At 41.9% G+C, this 19,453-nt stretch overlaps 1 protein-coding gene across 2 annotated transcripts; it reads left to right on the top strand.

The window, feature by feature from the left end:
* Window positions 1-231: 231 nt before the first annotated feature.
* Window positions 232-18,304, top strand: phc3a (polyhomeotic homolog 3a). Of its 2 annotated transcripts, none has more exons than XM_085438875.1 (15): window positions 232-571; window positions 1,704-1,897; window positions 2,932-3,087; window positions 3,170-3,244; window positions 3,340-3,492; window positions 3,635-3,724; window positions 4,425-4,641; window positions 4,851-5,485; window positions 5,571-5,676; window positions 5,759-6,045; window positions 6,619-6,775; window positions 6,892-7,003; window positions 12,663-12,792; window positions 15,240-15,504; window positions 16,007-18,304. In XM_085438875.1, the coding sequence occupies exons 2-15, from the start codon at window positions 1,739-1,741 to the stop codon at window positions 16,159-16,161; spliced, it is 2,697 nt and encodes an 898-aa protein (XP_085295001.1). In that variant the 5' UTR covers window positions 232-571; window positions 1,704-1,738; the 3' UTR covers window positions 16,162-18,304. The 2 variants fall into 2 exon arrangements, with proteins under 2 accessions (XP_085295001.1, XP_085295000.1); XM_085438874.1 differs by having other exon boundaries at window positions 6,886-7,003.
* Window positions 18,305-19,453: the final 1,149 nt, after the last annotated feature.

The raw sequence follows: 19,453 nt of genomic DNA, 5'->3' as shown, positions 1-19,453 counted from the left end.
CAAACAATAAACTAGGACTTAAATGCAGCGAGAACAAGCTTTAAAAAGAAAAATACAACATCCAGCGGTCATGGTCCCCGCTTGTCTTCATTAAAAAAAAGTGAACCAACTGTACTTAAAAAGAAGAAAACTGACTTTGTTGTACTCACGGGACACGAATTTGCAGCACATACTCATCTGAACATCATATATTATTGAGTGACAGAACAATGAATTCACGAGACCACGTGGTCATGTGACATGACAGCGATATTAGTGATAAACAGGGGGACAACACATCTTATCACGAGCCTACAATTTAAATTCATTCATTCTAAAACAAAAAGCGTTTGATCGTCAGACATCGCCTCTCCTCTCTTCTGTGGCTGTGGAGGGTCCTCCCGCACTGCGAGCGGTGCTGTGCCGAAGCTTTTTTTTTATTTATCATCATATGCTGCCTGCTTCGCAGCACACCGCACGATTTTTTTCAAATCACCATTTTAAGCAGCGCTGACGCATCAGAGGGCTTCATGACTGGGACAGTGTGTCGGGGTATGGTCAGCTCCTGATGGCCCATGTCTTCCAAAACCAGGCAAGTATCGCCGACAAGAGGTGGATGGTTGTGCATGCATAATGCGCAGTGTGAGCGGTGAGGGGCAGAGCGGCGGGGGGTGTCATCCAGATGTGCTGGATGTAGTCTGTGAAGGTTCACAGACTGGACATTAAATATCAGGATTATCCGATGGTTCAGGGTTTTTGTCGAGGAAATCCTGCACGCGTTTACTAATCTACAGCGAAGATCAATCAGAAAAAAAAGAATCAATATTCTGCAGCTACAGGCGTGATTTATACAACCCACGCTACTGTATTATTATTAATATTATTGTTGTTGTTGTTGATAAAATTCTCTTAAATTATTACAGAGGTGTGCGTGCCACCCCACCTCACACAAGATTTTAAAAACTTAAAAGTATTTCTTGGTGATAATGTTAAATATTACTGTTATTATTGTTCTGTTATTGTAAATTCACTTAATTTAATAAGTGTCAGGGTTCTATGTTTCTATTTCAAAAGTCCAAGTTTAGTTTTGTTCACCTGGTTTTATTTTATTCTATTTCATTTTTAATTCAAGAAGATCAAAGCTCCCTGTGAGGTAGGGTGTCTATTATTTGTGTGAGGTTTTTTTTTTTTTAAATTTAATTAAAAGGTTTCTTGAAGTAAAACTGCCATAAATGATTTAAAATTATATTTGGCTTTCTTAAAAGAAAGTGGAGTCATTTAAAACCTGTCACTCCACTGCAAGTCATAAAAAAATAAAGACAAGAGGGAAGGGTTCAGTTTTGACACGTTAAAATATATTCAGTTCAGGCTTATTTTCTAGTCCCGCACCCTGAACAGTCACCTCAAAGCGCTGGTGCTATAAGGAAAAAACACAACAGTATTTAAAACAAAACAAAAAACAATAAATAAATACAAAAAAAACAAGCAACCTGTCAAAGCAAGCACTTTGCAACAGTGGGAAGGAAACAGTCCCTTTTAACAGGAAGAAACCTGAAAATTGTGGGAATATTTTCACATAGAAAATGATTTTTCTACACCAGCACCTGTCTGTTAGGGGTTTTTTTTGCCTGGAGTGAAAGCATCTTAACTGAAAGCATTTACACATGAATCAGAGAAAGTTGCACATGTTAATGCATGTCCTTTTTTTGTTTTTATCTCCACAGATTTCCTGATATTGATTCTGTGTGTAATCTGGGACATGGACAGACGGAGCCCAGGAGACAGACAGGCAGACACCAGTAAGACAGTAACCACTGCATCGTCATCATCTGTCGTCACCATGGCAACACCCAGTTCCAGCACCCAGCCGCCCTCTACCTCCCTCAGCATCATCCCACCAGACAGACAAGCAGTCCAGGTAATAAACTGCACCTGCGACCGATATGTGTGTGGCTCGTTTAGTCTTAGTTTCACTTCACAGGTAAAGAGTCGGGGTAATAGACAGGAAGCTGCTTACAGTCCCTACGCACGGTGTGCTTGACAGGCAAAAAGTCCAAGCTATTTCTGTAAAGTGCACACAGAGGACTTGATTTAAAGGTCATCCAAGTAATGAACAGTACCACTGACCTCAGTATGCATTTATCATATTGATATACTGAATATTAATTGTCTATTGACTGTCGTTTGTCAAGCTATCAGGTATTACTTTTACGAGACAGTCCAAAGAATAAACAATAGTAGTAATTATGCATCATAGTATATACACTATATTGTCAAAAATATTCACTCACCCATTCAAATCATTGAATTCACCTGTTCTAATCACTTTCATGGCCACAGGTGTATAAAATTCAACACCTGGCATCCAGACTACTTCTACAAACATTTGTGCAAGATCAGGTAGCCCCAGTCCGCTCATGAAATTTCCTCGTCACTAAATATTCCTCACTCAACCGTTAGTGGTTAGTGGTTATAGTACAAAGTTTGTGACCTTCAGTAAAATCTGAAGGCCACAAAATTCATGCGGCCTTCAGAGCAGCTCAGTAGCAGTGTGTAGAGAGTTTCATTGAATGGGTTTCCATGGCAGCTGCATTCAAGTCTTACATCACCAAGTACAATGCAAAGCGTCTTATGTGGTGGTGTAAAGCACGCCACCACTGGACTCTGAAGCAGCGGAGAAGCCTTCTTCTGGCAATCTGACTGTCCAGCATTAGTGTCTGACCTCACAACTACATTTCAGGAAAAATCACCAAAAATTCCCCATCATAATAAACCCTATAGATTTAGAATGGGAGTCACTAAAGTTCATATGTGTGTGAAGGCAGACGGGTGAATACATTTGGCAATATAGTGTATTTGAACAGGTGATTAGATTTTGTTGTTAAAGTAGATAAATAGCCTTGTAAGGCTTTTAGCCAGTCTGAAGAAAATGTACATCGTGTGATCCAACAGGTGATCCAACATGCCATGAACAGACCTCAGAGCATGGCGGCCCAGTACTTGCATCAGATGTACGCAGCCCAGCAGCAGCACTTCATGCTGCAGACAGCAGCCCTGCAGCAGCACCAGCATCCCGCACATCTGCAGAGTCTGGCCGCCATCCAGCAGGTCGGGTGGTGTCTGTCTATGTGCTGTGTGTCTGTGTGAGGATCAAGAATAGAAAGTAAAACGTGTTCTCACTGCTTTTCAGGCTTCAGTCTGTCAGAGGTCACCTTCTTCTTCTACAGGCAGTTTGGTTCAGGCTGCGGGTGTTTCCCAAAACTCGGTAAGTGCTTAAGTGTGTTCTCACTCTGAGCACAAATACACACCTGAGCATATTTAGTTTTTGTCACAGCTCTCATCATGCCGCCCCTCATCCAGATAACTTTACCAGCATCTCCAGTGACCGCAAGGCTGATTGGTCGAACTCAGACATCCACTGCCAGCGCAGCCACAATATCTCAGCAGGCCATGCTTCTAGGAAACAGACCTGCCAGCTGTAACCAAGCTCAGATGTACCTTCGAACTCAGATGGTAGAAACCTTTTCATCTTTGATCTCGAGCTGCATTCATGCTGCTTTACTGTGTTGCCATTTTGAGTGCATGAGCAACTTTTTATGGCTGATTTTTAACCAACGTGGCGTCTGAGCTTCCCTGTTGCTTCTATCCTTGCCAGCTGATTCTAACTCCTGCAGCCACAGTAGCTGCAATTCAGTCAGACCTCCCCACTGTGACCTCCTGCTCCTCATTACCTACCTCCTCTCAGGTACAATCCTGCCACAGTGCTGCACAATTATGTGCCTCAGGCTGTTACAGAACATACAGTGGACCTATTATGCTCATTTCAGGCTCCATGTTATTGTCCTTGGACTCTTGCAGTAGCTTTGCTCACTGCCCACAGCTTTAAAGTTACTTTCTTCTGATTTGCTGCCCCTCTTGATCTCATCATTAAGGATATCCCTCCCCTCTTTGACATCATAAAGAGCAAAGCGGGTTGTGTTTTTTGTTTTGTTTCAACATTGCATACATTATTTAGACCAACGGTCCTCCAACCTTTTTTGCGCCACGGACCGGTTTATGCCCGACAATATTTTCACAGACCGGCCTTTAAGGTGTCGCGGATAAATACAACAAAATAAAACTAGTACCGGTACCGAAAAAAAGAAGATTTATTCATAACACACGTGAAAAGACCCAGGAAAACAGAGTTAGCTATAAAAACGATAACAAAATAACGCTGAAAACCGATAAAACCCTGAAAACCATACATTTCACACCCGAGCCTCAACTCTCGCTCGCTGCTTTAGATCATAATATAAGGAACAGCAGAATAGGTCCACTATTTCTGTATTTATTTACGTGATGTCAGTGTGTTAGGACAAGGTACAGCACTGGCTCTTTACTCCATGACCAGAAACTTTTAATAACTGCGAAGACTAACTGTTAACCTCTAATACTCGCTGCAGAATCTGGCTCTGCGTACCCATTTGCCGGGAGCTCTGGCTACAGCCCACAGCGTCATCTTAAAACCTTCCACCGAGTCCCAGGCCCTGCCTGCAGCTACCTCTTTGTCCAAGAATCCAGTCTGTGGGCTGAAGAGCACCCAACTGACTGATGGCTCAACAGAAACAGCGCCATCTGATGCCACCTCGTTGGTGTCAGGACCCCAGATTATAACCCCAGGTGAGTTTGTGTCTTCCACGGTTTGAGATAACTGCAAGTGTAAGAGGCCAGAGACAAACTTAGGGTGGACACTTGGTTTTGGTTTGATACAAGCCATGCAGCAAGCATACTGATGTTCATGTAATGCAGATGTTTGCTTTTTTTGTCAGGTTAAGTTTTTAATGACAGCTCACCTGCTGGTTATTATGTTCCTCGTGCTCCCTCTGCAGCCTACCCTCCAGTGCAAACCCACACTCTAGTCAAGCAGCAGCTGTCCTGTCCAGTAGGCCAGCAGGTGGCGCACCACCAGCTCATCGTCCAGCAGGCCACAGGAGGGGCTCCCAGCAGCAGACAGTTGCAACCAATTGCCCTCAGAGTAGCACCCCGAGATACCCACTCCAATCCTCTTCCTCTGTCGGTTAAAAGACTAACCGCCTCCAGCACCCACTCACAACTACGAAACGAGCCCCCAGCCCTGTCTTCTTCTTCCTCCCCATTAGTCACCAGCATGCTTGCATCATCACCTCAGACTTCAGTCCCAGCTGCTGCCGTTCAGCCTCAGCCACCTCCTCTGGTGGCTGCGCCACAGCGTCGGACCTCATTCCCACAGAGCCAGCAGCCTCCACCTCCTCCTCCTCCTCTCATTCTCCCCAGGCTGCCCCAGAACCCCCCGGCCTCCCTTCACAGGGTGTCCCTGCACTCAGTCCGGGCTTTGGCTGTCCAGTCAGGACAGGTACTGCTAACGGAGCGGGAACTGCCTGTGGCGGAGGCTCTGGTCCAGATGCCCTACCAGAACCTGCCACCTCCTCAAACGGTGGCTGTTGATCTGAAAGTGCATCCAGTCAAACACAACGAAACTGCACCCGTGAGTCAGCACGTCCTGCTTTGAAGAGCTCCTGAGTAGATTATGAGTTGGTTTGAATGAGGTTTTGTTTTGTTTTGATTTTCAGTTGGGGCAAAAGTGCAACGTGAACAGTCTGAGCTCAGAGGAAAGGAAAGATCCTCCAAGTTCAGAACAAGACGGGACCGCTACACCACCCAATCAAAATGGTTCAGGTACAGAATTATTCAGTTAACAGGATAACCTGCCTCCATGAGACCCCCTCACCCCTCACTCTTTATGCTTTTTATTGTGTAGCAGTGACGGGTTCATCTTCCATCACCCCCAGCCACTGGAGGAGTCCTCCAGTGGAGGAGTCCTCCCAGCTCACGACCACTGACAATAGCGGCAATAGTGGCACCAACAACCCTCCTCCTCCACCACCTTCTCCTTTACCTCCTCCCCTCCTCCCTGCTTCAGCAAAAGTCCCCAGCCAGCCTCCTTCTGCCCCTGCAAGTCTCCCAGGAAGCCCCAAGAGGTCAACCCACGTCCTCACACACCTCGTGGAGGGCTTTGTCATCAAAGAGGGCCTGGAGCCGTTCCCGGTATGTGGACGTGCCCTGTGCAGAAAGTTTACTGCTGATTAATGGGAAGCACTACAAAAGCACTTAAAATCAGCTTTAATCAATTATTTAATTATGTGTGTATAAACAAAATGAAAATATTTCTGGAGCAGGTGAGGAGAGGAAGGTGGAATAAAACTTTTCCAGGCATTTAAAACTTAAGTAAATGTCTCATTTTAATATTATAAACAGATGTAAATATGACAATTGAAATATGACATTGCATCACTGTCTTTACATTGTAACACTGGTGATGCTCTACAGTCAACAAATGATGTCTGTCACTTTATCAAAGCTGCTGGCATGGCTCATTTATGCAGAAGGTGTCTTTTTACAAGGAAGCTTGATGCAACTAGTTAAGGCTATAGTGAGAGGAACTGGTCAGTGCCAACTTGCAATCTGTCAGCATGCAGTGTTATCGTTGTGCAGGACGTTAGTTGTGTGAAACCTTGTTTCAGTGAATTAAAACTTTTTTCTTTTTCTTTTTTTTCTGCCATTTGGGTTAAAAAAAATTGGTGTAAGGTTTTCAATTTTTGAATGTGCTACTCAATGCAGGTGGGTCGGTCATCACTGTTATCGGAGCAGCAGGCTTCCCTTCCAGAACCCCAGGACGTACCGACCAATGGGGATGCAGCAGACGACAGTCCTCTGGATGCTGACCAGTCAGATTCATCTGACTCTGAGATGGAAAATGACGGCCCTACAGGAGAAGGTGAGAGAGGTGTGCGTGTTTGTGTTTGTGTGTGTGTGTGTGTGTGTGTGTGTGTGTGTGTGTGTGTGTGTGTGTGTGAACATGCATGATTAACAGCTGGTCCTCTGAAGTTGCAGAACTCGGGGAGAGTGTGCCAGACGTGTTGCAGTGTGAGTACTGTGGAAGCAGCGGCTACGCTCGCACGTTTCTGCGCTCCAAACGCTTCTGCTCCATGTCGTGTGTCAGAAGGTAAATAAAACATTTACACAACGTACTAAGTTTTGTCCTCTAGTGTAATTATTTATTACCAAAGAAACATAGTTTCAGTGATTCACCCTATTAACATGAACAAACTGTAGGTTATTACGAGACGCTCATCAGCCATAAGCTCATAAGCTTTGCTTATTGCACCACATCTCAAAGGTGCTCTACTAGACTGAGATCTGGTGACTGTGGAGGGCATTTACAGTGAAGTCATTGTCATGTTAAAGAAACCAGTTTGAGATGATTTGAGCTTTGGGGTTTTGGTGTTATCCTGCTGAAAGAAGCTATTATTAGATTGTTACACTATAGTCATAAAGGGATAGACATAGTCTGCAGCTCGGGTAGGCTGTGGTGTTTTAATGGTGCTCAGTCGGTACAAGAGGCCCAAAGTGTACCAAGAAAATCGAGGACGAGCAATAGTTTTACAATCATCTATTGCAAGTTTTGGTGAGCTCCTGTGAACTAGAGCCTTAGTGTTTTGTTCTTAGCTGACAGGAGTGGTATCCACTGCGGTATCCACTGTGGTCTCCTGCTACTGTAGCCCATCTGATTCAAGGTTTTACGTCTGCATACCTTGGTTATAATGAGTTGTGAATGGCTATCTGAGTTGTAGCCTTGCTATCAACTTGAAACAGTCTGGCCATTCTGCAGTGTGATAGGCTGATTAAATATTTGTGCTAACGACCAGTTAGCACAAATATATGTGCTATGTGAGTGTACATCATACAGTAAATATTCAATTCAATTCAATTCAATTTTATTTATATAGCGCCAAATCACAACATAAGTCGCCTCAAGGCGCTTCATAGATACAGAGAAAAACCCAACAATCATATGACCCCCTATGAGCAAGCACTTTGGCGACAGTGGGAAGGAAAAACTCCCTTTTAACAGGAAGAAACCTCCGGCAGAACCAGGCTCAGGGAGGGGCGGCCATCTGCTGCGACCGGTTGGGGTGAGAGAAGGAAGACAGGATAAAGACATGCTGTGGAAGAGAGACAGAGGTTAATAACAGATATGATTCAATGCAGAGAGGTCTATTAATACATAGTGAGTGAGAAAGGTGACTGGAAAGGAAAAACTCAATGCATCATGGGAATCCCCCGGCAGCCTACATCTATTGCAGCATAACAAAGGGAGGATTCAGGGTCACCTGGTCCAGCCCTAACTATATGCTTTAGAAAAAAGGAAAGTTTTAAGCCTAATCTTAAAAGTAGAGATAGTGTCTGTCTCCCGAATCCAAACTGGAAGCTGGTTCCACAGAAGAGGGGCCTGAAAACTGAAGGCTCTCCCTCCCATTCTACTTTTAAATACTCTAGGAACAACAAGTAGGCCTGCAGAGCGAGAGCGGAGCGCTCTAATAGGGTGATATGGTACTACAAGGTCATTAAGATAAGATGGGGCCTGATTATTTAAGACCTTGTATGTGAGGAGCAGGATTTTGAATTCAATTCTGGATTTAACAGGAAGCCAATGAAGGGAAGCCAAAACAGGAGAAATATGCTCTCTCTTTCTAGTCCCTGTCAGGACTCTTGCTGCAGCATTTTGGATTAGCTGAAGGCTTTTCAGTGAGTTTTTTGGACATCCTGATAGTAATGAATTACAGTAGTCCAGCCTGGAAGTAATAAATGCATGAACTAGTTTTTCAGCGTCACTCTGAGACAGGATATTTCTAATTTTAGAGATGTTGCGCAAATGGAAGAAAGCAGTCTTACATATTTGTTTAATATGTGCGTTGAAGGACATGTCCTGGTCAAAAATGACTCCAAGGTTCCTCACCGCGTTACTGGAGGCCAAGGTAATGCCATCCAGAGTAAGAATCTGATTAGATACCATATTTCTAAGATTTTCAGGGCCGAGTACAATAACCTCAGTTTTATCTGAATTAAGAAGCAGAAAGTTAGCGGCCATCCAGGTCTTTATGTCTTTAAGACATTCCTGCAGTTTAACTAATTGGTGTGTGTTATCTGGCTTCATGGACAGATAGAGCTGGGTGTCATCTGCATAGCAGTGAAAATGTATGCTATGTCTTCTAATGATACTGCCTAAGGGAAGCATGTATAATGTAAACAGAATTGGTCCTAGCACTGAACCCTGTGGAACTCCATAATTAACCTCAGTGTGTGAAGAGGACTCTCCATTTACATGCACGAATTGGAGTCTATTAGATAGATATGATACAAACCACTGCAGCGCAGTACTTGTAATACCTACAGCATGTTCTAATCGCTCTAATAGGATATTATGATCAACAGTATCGAACGCTGCACTGAGGTCTAGCAGGACAAGCACAGAGATGAGTCCACTGTCAGAGGCCATAAGAAGATCATTTGTAACCTTCACTAAAGCTGTTTCTGTGCTGTGCTGAGCTCTGAAACCTGACTGAAACTCTTCAAATAAACCATTCCTCTGCAGATGATCTGTTAGCTGTTTGACAACTACTCTTTCAAGGATTTTTGATATGAAAGGAAGGTTGGAGATTGGCCTATAATTAGCTAAGACTGCTGGGTCTAGAGATGGCTTTTTGAGTACTCAGCAGGGACTGAAATCTGAATTAATCCACTGATGAAAATAGCTCCAAAACAATTAATGTTTTGGTTCTGTTAGGCTACAGTGCTGTTAGCTGTTTTAAAAAACAAACAAAAACAAATTACCTTAACCCTGGGAACATTTTGTGGGGATGACTGGATGATATATTTGAAGTTCAGACTAACAACATGAGATCCAGGTGAGAGTTCTGCTGGGAAAACTTATAAAAATATGCTAAAAAAACTGCTGCCACAAAAAAAAGAAAAAAAAAAAAAGAAAGAAGGGGTTTTAACCTATAACCAACACAGACAACCAGGCCAAAGACAGTTCAATCGCCAACATAAAGAACGACACTGAAACAGCTGAAACAAAAAAAACAACCAAGCAAAAACAAAACCTTAATCATCTAGTAGCTCCTTTGGTTCATGATGCATCACAACTCACAGGTTATTGTAATCTGGGAAGTGCAGAACGGAAAAGTGGCAGTAAAACGACCAATATGAGCAACCTGAGCACAGCTCAGACGAAGACCCATCATTATGGTCATCGTGTGTGACTTTCACTAAAATCAGACCAATTTTTGTGACCTGAATGCAGACACCTCACCATCACGTAAGCTCAGTGGTCCTCCAGCATGAAAAAACAGGCGCTTCATCACCTCCATCCTGCTGCCCGTGACCATGAAATCAATCTCAGTTCACCATGTTGAAGGAAATCTCAATTCCTAAAATATATCAGGAGGACTGAGGAGAGAGGAGGCTTTAGCTATAATTGAGAATGCAAATGCGTGTCCACTGTGGATGCATTTATTTACCTTTAGCATATAAAAGAGTTGTGGGAAACAGCTGGAATATACAAGTCATAGTGGGAGGAGGATTCTTTTTAAACAAGTCATCCTTTTTTCACGTTATTTAACATGATCAAAGTTTCTGCCCTGCACAAAAAAGCACCATGTGTTAAATTAAAGTAATTCTATTTATTTATTTATTAGAAATTGTCATGAGCACAGTTATGTCTGATGTCATAAAATCCAGCTGTGGGTCTGCTAGAACAAAAATGACACATTTCATTGGCATCACTTTAAAATGAGGTGTGACATTTGTGAGGATGACTCAATTTTCTAAGTGCCTGTTCCCTCAGCTCATTTGTTTTCATGTCTCTTCCTTACCTCCTCCTCTCCCATCACCGATGGGAGAAAATAATGTGAAGCGATGGAGCAGATGCATTGGGCACTTGCAAACTATGAAATAAAAAGGGGTTAAGACATGCAGACTTAGGGAACAGGTAACCTAAATCAGAAATTAAAAGAACAACGATGGGAAGTAAAAGGACATAGTAGTAGTAGTAGTAGTGGAAAACCACATTAGGATCCCACCTTCAAAATAAAACAGGAAGTACGCTGGAAGAAGCACTCACAAGAGGAACACAAGGGGTGTGTTAAAAAGAAACACAAAACAAGAATTTATGATGGCAAGAAAAATCCAAGAATCAGCGTTTCACAACACAGGGCCGATGCATAATACAAAGTCTGTGTAAATTGTAATATTTTATGGTTTGTTATGAAAAGTTGATCTTTGTCCGTGAGAACAATGATGATTCATTATTTTGAATCTTTTTATTTTGTTGTTTTCAGTGTTGGTGTGTGTCATTCGGCTGAGGTTCACCACACTGTCTTAGAGTCTGTGGAAAACATGAGCAACACTCACGAACTGTCTGCTTTAACAACAAAGCACTTTTTTCTTCCGCAGAAACTACAGAAAATTACAGTCTGTGTCAGTAAAGTTGAATTACATCATCTGACATCTGCAGCCCGCTGACGCAAGTAGATAATCACTCCCAGGTTTCCCCATGAGTCTCCATCAAAGCAACAAAAAGAGGACAGCTCAGAGTCCCGATGCTACCTTTCCCAACTTATTCACAGACTTCAAGGATGATGTGATATAATAACATTAGGGACGAATGCACTTATTAACCATCTGTGAAGGTTATCCGTCATCCAGGTCATCATAGTTTTCAAAAAAACCTAAAGAAGTCCAGACGCATTTCCTTCCAAGCTCTTAGAGCATTTATTTACTCTCAAATAACCCTTAAAAATCCTCACTCTTTTTACCCTAAGGAAAAAAGGTTTGTCAGGGCCACAGTTTGCTGCAGGATTTCATCCAGCAGCAGTGCATAGCTGGTGGGATAGTGTGTAGTTCCAGGGATCAAACCTCTGGCTGCTGGGGCGTTGCAGAGCGTTGCAGTTTTTGTGGGGGACCAAAATATGGGGTTGACCAAGATGGAGAAGAGATTGAGGAGTCTATCCTGTCACTGCTTCAACCAAACCTTTCCACTCTCACCTTCAGATGAGTCAGAGCTGGACTCCAGCTGGTCCATTTCTACCTCTGAGGCCTCCTCCATGTCAGCCTCAGAGTCCTCAGAGGAGGAGGATGCCATCTTAACACTCATGGTTCACGATCCCTTCCAGAGCCTGTGTGTGCTGTAAAGTCTTGCCATCTCCAAAATGACTGCTCCTGCACTACTGCGCATACTTCTAACTGTGGCTGCCGTGCAGATGCATAAACTACTTGAGTGAGAACCAAAATAAAGTCCAATTTTGTTTTGGTTCCTGCTGCTGAGATATTGTTGAAGCTCTGAAAGGGTTCTCATCATTCACTGTTATCGAATTAGTTCATAACACCGAGTGTGGCCTTCTAAGAGAACAGACTTGAAGGTGGATATCGCACACATGCACACACATGCACACCATCATCCAACATCAGTAGGACACACACTTATCATTTCAGCAGCAAGGCACTTTTGCAGAAAACATCAAAAGTTGTATTTTCAGTGATTTTCAATTGGACATTGTTTGGCCTGAGGATAAAATTAATATCAGCACCGCCAAAAATACCATTTAAAAAAATGGAATGGCCCAACATGTCCCCAGGATCCTCTAAGGCAGGGGTGTCGAACTCCAGGCCTCGAGTGCTGGTGTCCTGCAGGTTTTAGATATCAACCTGGGTCAAGACACCTGAAGGAGGTCGTTTAGCCATTTAAATCAGCTGTGTTGGATCAAGGACACACACCTGTGCTCTAAGGGTTAATCAAACATTTCACGGCTGTTTTTGTTCAGGTTCAGTGTAAGCTGCACCAAGCGTATCGCGGTGCTGCATGCAGGTCGCATGGCTCACAGGCCCTTGGGAAGGAGAGGACGACCCCCCAGCCGAGTCAACGGAGCCTCCAGAGAGCACTTTGTGATGCAGGTCAGTAGTATCGTCGGCCTGATGCATGCATGTATAAACTGTATGGACGAAAAAGATACTGGGTTACCTGCAGGAGCTGCTCAGCCACTGAAATGGATGGCATGAAGCTCCCTGTGAACAGTTTTTATCCTGATGTTAATCAGAGGAGGTTTGGAGCTCTGCAGTCACTAAAAGTCCACGTTAATGTTCTAGGGTTAAAACGACATATATCGCGCTTTCTGCAGCTTTCCTCATGGGCGTAACTTTGTGCTGAACATTAGGGGGGTCAGGATCTCTGTCTCTCTAAATAAATAAATCTGGGTAAATTCCCAGATGATTAAACATGCAACTATTTTGCTGGTGTTAACAGAAATGAGTAAAGAAAATCAACAACCTATTTATGCAAGACAATTCATAAGTACAGTCAAAAGTTAACAAAATGCAATTTTAAAAAGATGTTTTTAGCTGTTTTTTAAAAGTAATCAGTGAATCAGCAGATCTTAAGTTCTGAGGAAGAGAATTCCACAGTCTGGCGGCCACAGTAGCAAAAGCTCGATCACCCCTAGTTTTCAGTCTCGTATACTGAATAACAAGTAGGCCCTGACCACAAGACCTCAGAGACCTACTAGGGGCATAGGGCTGTAAAAGTTCAATGATGTATGATGGTGCTTGTTCTTGAAGAGCCTTAAATGTCAGAACCAGAATCTTAAAGTGGACTCTGAATTCGACAGGGAGCCAGTGTAACTGTATAAGCAACGGTGCTATATGTGAGTATTTCGATGTTTTCGTCAGAAGCCTTGCTGCAGCATTTTGGACAGTCTGCAGACGCTCCAGGGAACTTTTGTTTAGACATGTGAACAGTGAATTGCAATAGTCCAGTCATGATGAAATAAAAGCATGAATAACAATCTCCAGTTCAGTATGAGATATTATGGGGCTCAATTTAGAAATATTTCTTAAATGATAGAAGCAAGACCGAACCAGAGATTTGACGTGAATATCCAATGTAAGAGCAGGATCGAAGGTTTCCCTAGGTTCCTGATAGATGGTTTCACAAATGTTGAAAGGGGACCAAGAGCATTCATTATGCTGGGTACATGTCTGTCTGGAGCACATAAAAGGACTTCAGTTTTATTTTCATTTAGTTGGAGACAATTGTCGGCCATCCAACCTTTGATGGTTTCCAAATACACATTTAAAATCCGCAGCTTAGAAGCATCTTCAGGTTTAAAAGATATATATAGTTGGATGTCGTCTGCGTAGCAGTGGTAACAAATATCCTCAAAAGGGCTCAAAATATGCTGGAGAGGAAGTAAATAAATTAAAAACAATAATGGCCCCAGCACAGAGCCTTGTGGCACACCAAAGGACAGGGACGTAGAAGATGACCTGTACTTAGAAACTGCCACAGAAGAGTATCGTTCACAAAGATACGAGGAGAACCACTCTAAGGCAGACCCAGATACACCGACCCAGTATTTCAGCCTATCAAGCAAAATATAATGGTCAACGGTGTCAAAGGCCGACGTGAGATCCAACATTAAGAGAACAGAACACTTACCTGCATCGCTTTGCATCAGAATGTCATTGGAAACTCTAAGAAGGGCTGTTTCAGTAGAATGAGCTCTACGAAAGCCAGACTGAAATTTGTCAAAGATATTATATTTGTCTAAAACTGCTGTAAGCTGCTTAGCCACAATCTTCTCTAAAATCTTAGCAATTAACGGTATTTTTGAGATCGGTCTGTAGTTGCTAGTGAGAGATGGGTCCAACATAGGCTTTTTTAACAGGGGGTATATAACAGCAGTTTTAAAATAAGCAGGGACTTTGCCAGATCCCAAAGAGGTGTTACTTATAGTGAGCATACAGGGACCAATAGAGTAAAAGACATTTTTGAATAACGATGCGGGTAAAATGTCGAGTGAACAAGAGGATACTTTTGTTGCACTAACTATTTTTCCCAGCTCGGATAGTGAAACAGGTAAAAATCTTTCTAAAACAACAGGCCGAACTGGCGTGGGAACTGACAGTGCAGATGCTGATGGGGACAATTTTTTCCTTATATTGCTAATTTTTTCTAAAAAGAAAGCAAGAAATGTTTCACAGTCTTCAGCAGAAGAAATAATGGCAGCAGGTGGAGCAGGAGTAATGATATCAGTAATAGTATCAAATAAGACCTTAGGATTACCTCTGCTCTTTGCAACCAACTGAGAAAAGTAAGCAGCCCTTGCATCTCTAATAGCATTGTTAAAAGAGGCTAAAAGATCCTTTAAATAAAGGAGATGAACATTTAAATGAGTTTGCAGCTCAAAGTCAATACTTACAATGAGCTATAACTAAAATTTATTTCAGACTGGTAAGAATTAAACCTCACCTGAGACACGGTCTAACACCTGCTTTCTGTTTGTTACTGTATGAAGTCCAGCTCTGAAATACACTGTGAATTTTTGTGTCTTTGTGCTTCTCAGGCCCACAGGTCATTTGGCTCCAAAGAGACCCAACAGAGTTCACCGAGAGAGGAAGATGAGCATCACGAGGAGGAGGAGGAAGAGGAGGAAGAACCTCCCGTTCCCATGACGACCAGGCTTCGAAAACAGGCTGAGAGAGCGCAAGAGAGGGTGAGGGAGCAGAGGACCGTAGAAACGATCATCGTTTCAGACGCAGAAGACGACGTCGGCTGTCCGTCTCAGTGGAACGTGGAGCAAGTGTTTTCCTACATCAGCACCCTGCCAGGTAATGCGGTTTTTCACACTCCTGAGGCACAGCTTTTATTGCTAAAGAAATGGCAAACATTAACAGTACGACCTCTGACCTCGCAGCACGTCTGTGTCGGTTTGTAGTTTGGTGTGTTGGGTTTGCTTTAAGGTAAGTTTTGCTTCTCTCTCGCAGTTTTTGACAGGTTAAATATGATTTGCAGGCATGAAAGTTTCATGTGGACATGTGCTGGTTAAGGGTGACTGCACATAGTGTACACCCACCAGCCACTTCATTAGGTACACCTGTTCAATTGCTCGTTAGCACAAATATCTTCAGCGACCTGCTTGAATTCAAGCTGAGCATCAGATTGAGCAAAAAATGTGATTTACTTTAAATTTGGCACTGTTGGCACATTGAAACTGAAGGAGATGGGCTTCGGCAGCAGAATACCACACTGGGTGCTACATCTATCAGCTAAGAACTGGAAAACGAGGCTATAGGTCACACAGAATGACCACTCCGGTTCTCTTTCCATCAGGTGGTGCTGATGTAGCCGAGGAGTTTCGCTCCCAGGAAATAGATGGGCAGGCTCTGCTGCTTCTCACAGAGGATCACCTGGTCAGCACCATGAACCTTAAACTGGGACCCGCACTGAAGCTTTGCGCGCACATCAACTCCCTCAAAGATGCATAAACACGTAACATTCCTCCTCTTAGTGAATGTAAAGAAAAGCAAGGATCTGCTCACCTCTGCAGAGACAATGAGGAAGTGCTGCTCATCTTTAAACTGCCTATTTTTAAACACTGTCACAAAAGAGAGCAGAGCTCGCTGAGTTGAACTGACTGCAGTTTTTTTTTTTTTTTTTTTTTTTAAAGACCACTGCCAACTATTTTTCCGGGTTTTAGCTTTCCATTACCCAAGGACTCAAAGTCGACTCGCTCTCAGATGATTTTACAGTTTTACCTCAGCTGCTCTGGCTCGTTTCTCCTGATAGTTTCACGTTTACAAGTCTCAGCAGTGCATATTTAAGTTTCCCATAATCACTCAAAACCAGTTAAACTGCAAAAGGCTATATTTGCCATCTTTTGTATATTGAAGGATTAAAATGCAACATTTTATTACATTTAAATACTTAAACCAAAAAGGTACCATATAAAAATCCAACTCTTCGCAGCAAACCAGGCAACAGGGGAAGGACTATTTATACACACAGGGTAATAAGGGAAGTGGAGACAGCTGGGGATATGATACACAGGTGCAGAGAAACTAGGTAATCACTGGGGAGGAGGTAAAACTCAAAGCAACACACAGGAGACCACAATCTATGAAAGTTTATTTATGCTACCAAAAACTTTTATTTTTTTTGCTGTCAATAAGTCAAAATTTGGGATATTATCTTATTGAAAATTATTTTCTCAGAAGTTTGAGTTGATAAGTTGAAATTCTGACCTACAGGTGATTTTAAAAAAAATTTGTTTTTTTTCACTTTATTTTTCACCCCAACTTAACACAGACACCAGAAAACTCATTTGTTACACAAAAGGAACACAAGAGTTTAGAATAATGAAGAGAAAATAACACAGGGACACACACAACCTGAAAGTTCTCACCTGGGACAGGAATCAAATGAGCACCAAAAACAGATTCAAAAATATAACAAAGGATCAAACTGACAATAGAACATGAAGAAATCCAAACATGAATACTGACGTGCTCTAATGGGTCCTTTCTTCGCTGCCTGGCTCCATGGAGCCCAAGTGACATTTGCCATAGAAACAAACTACTGAGTACAATTTTTCAGTTACAGCAATCAAATTTTGCCTGCTGCATCAAATGCTTTGATTTGCAATATCAAAGGTGAAAAACTCCTCTGCATCTTTCTGTAGTCTGACTTTCACGTGGTCCGATATCTTCCTCTGCACTGACATGGCGCTCATTTTCTGTGCATATCTTCCAGTATGTTCAGTACTCACGCTACACCTGTGAGATCAGTGAGATTTTGACATTAGACAGAATAAAACAAACTCCAAGACCAATAAATTGTAGTAAAAATGTCAGGGATTGTGAACTGTGGGAGATAAAAAGACGTCTCAAAGGAAATTCATATAAAAAAGCCTTCCCATAAAAATAGGTTTAAAGGAAGTGGCTGACTCTACTGACATGATTTCCTCAGGCAAGGTTGGCGCCTTTGCCCAAGGACCCCGGGTGCATGCTGGTGCATATGGTGCTCAGAGGATAGAGATATAGCCTGGGACAAGGCCATGAAGGGCCCTAAAAGTCATCCATAAAATCTGTTCTAAAACAAACTATGAGCTGCTGTAGAACAGCAAAAAACAGCTAAAACTGGAGTTTCATTTAGTTCTGATAAACAGGAGTGATTTCCCTAAATGTCCTAAAATAGTTAAAGATGTTAACAGACGCTGAGACGGTCAGATTTCATTTATTTTTGAGATGAGAAGTGAGCCAAAGCAACAAAGATGAGCAGTTCTTTCTCTCACCGCTTGTCATTTCGCTGTAGTGATCGTAGCAGTTCTGACTCGAGTTATCCATTTGTTTCAAAATGGTTTTTAAATGTTTTTTTTTTTTTTTGTTTTGTTTTGTTTGTATCATTTGTAGACAAAGAGAACAAATGATCATCATTACATTCGACAAACGCGGTACAATCTCACTGTTTACAAAGCAGATTATTGCCTCCTGTCTTCAAGATGGAATTTGATACGTTCACCATCAGCAAACGGTTGTGCTGACTTATGAAAGTTTTACTGACTACAAGGTTATTTATTGTTATTTATTGTTGTCATAATTAATATACAAATAAAACAGTTAGAAAACAGTGTTGTCTTTGTGTAATGTTTTATTTATTTATTTATTTTTTTACTGAGATTTAGGGTCCTTCTTTATCTAAAATTCATTCTTTGTCTTTTCCCTTTTTTGCTTAAACTGGTGTTGTCAGCGTTTAATCTCGTCAAAATGACGTTAACGGCATAACTGCGAGGGGCTGCCCCACGCACAGAGCGATCTGTGCTTACTCGCTAACTGATATTTGCTGCGTTAATGCAACATCATTTTAACGAGATTAACGCTGACACTAGTTTAAACATGTAAAGCCTAAACAATGAAATAAGTATCAGAATTTATTTATTTATTTATTTATTTTTTTAAAGCGATAGTGTTTATTGAACCTCACGACAAATAAATAGACACTTTGTGAACAAATTAAGCACATAAAAGATCTGAAGTCACCCAAACTCTTAATGTGAGAGCCAAAGAAATGTTTATGTCATGATTGGGCTAAAATAAACCAATCAGAGAGACAACAAAACCTTAAAGTGGCCAAAACAACCATCTGGTTCATTTTTTTTTTTTTTTTTTTTTTTTTTTTTTTTTTTTTTTTTTAAATGAAGGAATGCAAAGACCACAGGAGACGGCTAAAGTGGATGATGACAGAATTGTTTCACTGTTAACAAAAGCAGCCTTCCAACACCTAACTTCTTTAGGAGGTATTAGTATTACCGTTAAGGTCTACAATCAAAAGATGACTTCACAGATGTAAATACAGAGTGCTTACAACAAGGTGCAAGCCATCGGTTACACTGGAGAACAGGAAATTTGATTTAAGGTGAAATTTATTTATGTAACACATTTCCAGACAGACGATGCTGCACAAAGTGTTTAACAATATAAAAATGCCATTAAAAAGAAACGATGTATAACAATATAAAGCAATGATAGGACAATAAAAGAATTAAAACTATAACTAAGACTATTAAATAAGACAAATGCTTGTGTGTTAAAAGCCAGGGCATAAAAATGTGTTGTTAGTAGTGATTTAAATGGATCAACTATTTGTGCAGATCTATTTTATATTAATATAATATTTAGGGGAAGACTATTCCAAAGTCTGGGACCTGCCACAGAGAAGGCTCTATCACCACGAGATTTGAGATGAGTCCATGGGATGGATAGCATTAAGTTTGAGCTAGAC

Source organism: Copadichromis virginalis, linkage group LG18 (genome assembly GCF_057382275.1).
Source record: "Copadichromis virginalis isolate Kocher_CV1m ecotype Utaka linkage group LG18, C_Virginalis_male_GT1.1, whole genome shotgun sequence".
NCBI classification, from domain to species: Eukaryota; Metazoa; Chordata; class Actinopteri; order Cichliformes; family Cichlidae; genus Copadichromis; species Copadichromis virginalis.
This window is presented reverse-complemented; position numbering and strand designations above follow the sequence as displayed.

Bases quoted from the DNA above. Each gene is read 5' to 3' on its own strand.
- phc3a (XM_085438874.1), top strand. From the start codon at position 1,739: ATGGACAGACGGAGCCCAGGAGACAGACAGGCAGACACCAGTAAGACA. The intron at 3,245-3,339 runs GTAAGTGCTTAA...CCCCTCATCCAG, and splicing joins CGGGTGTTTCCCAAAACTCG to ATAACTTTACCAGCATCTCC. The intron at 5,677-5,758 runs GTACAGAATTAT...TTTATTGTGTAG, and splicing joins ACCCAATCAAAATGGTTCAG to CAGTGACGGGTTCATCTTCC.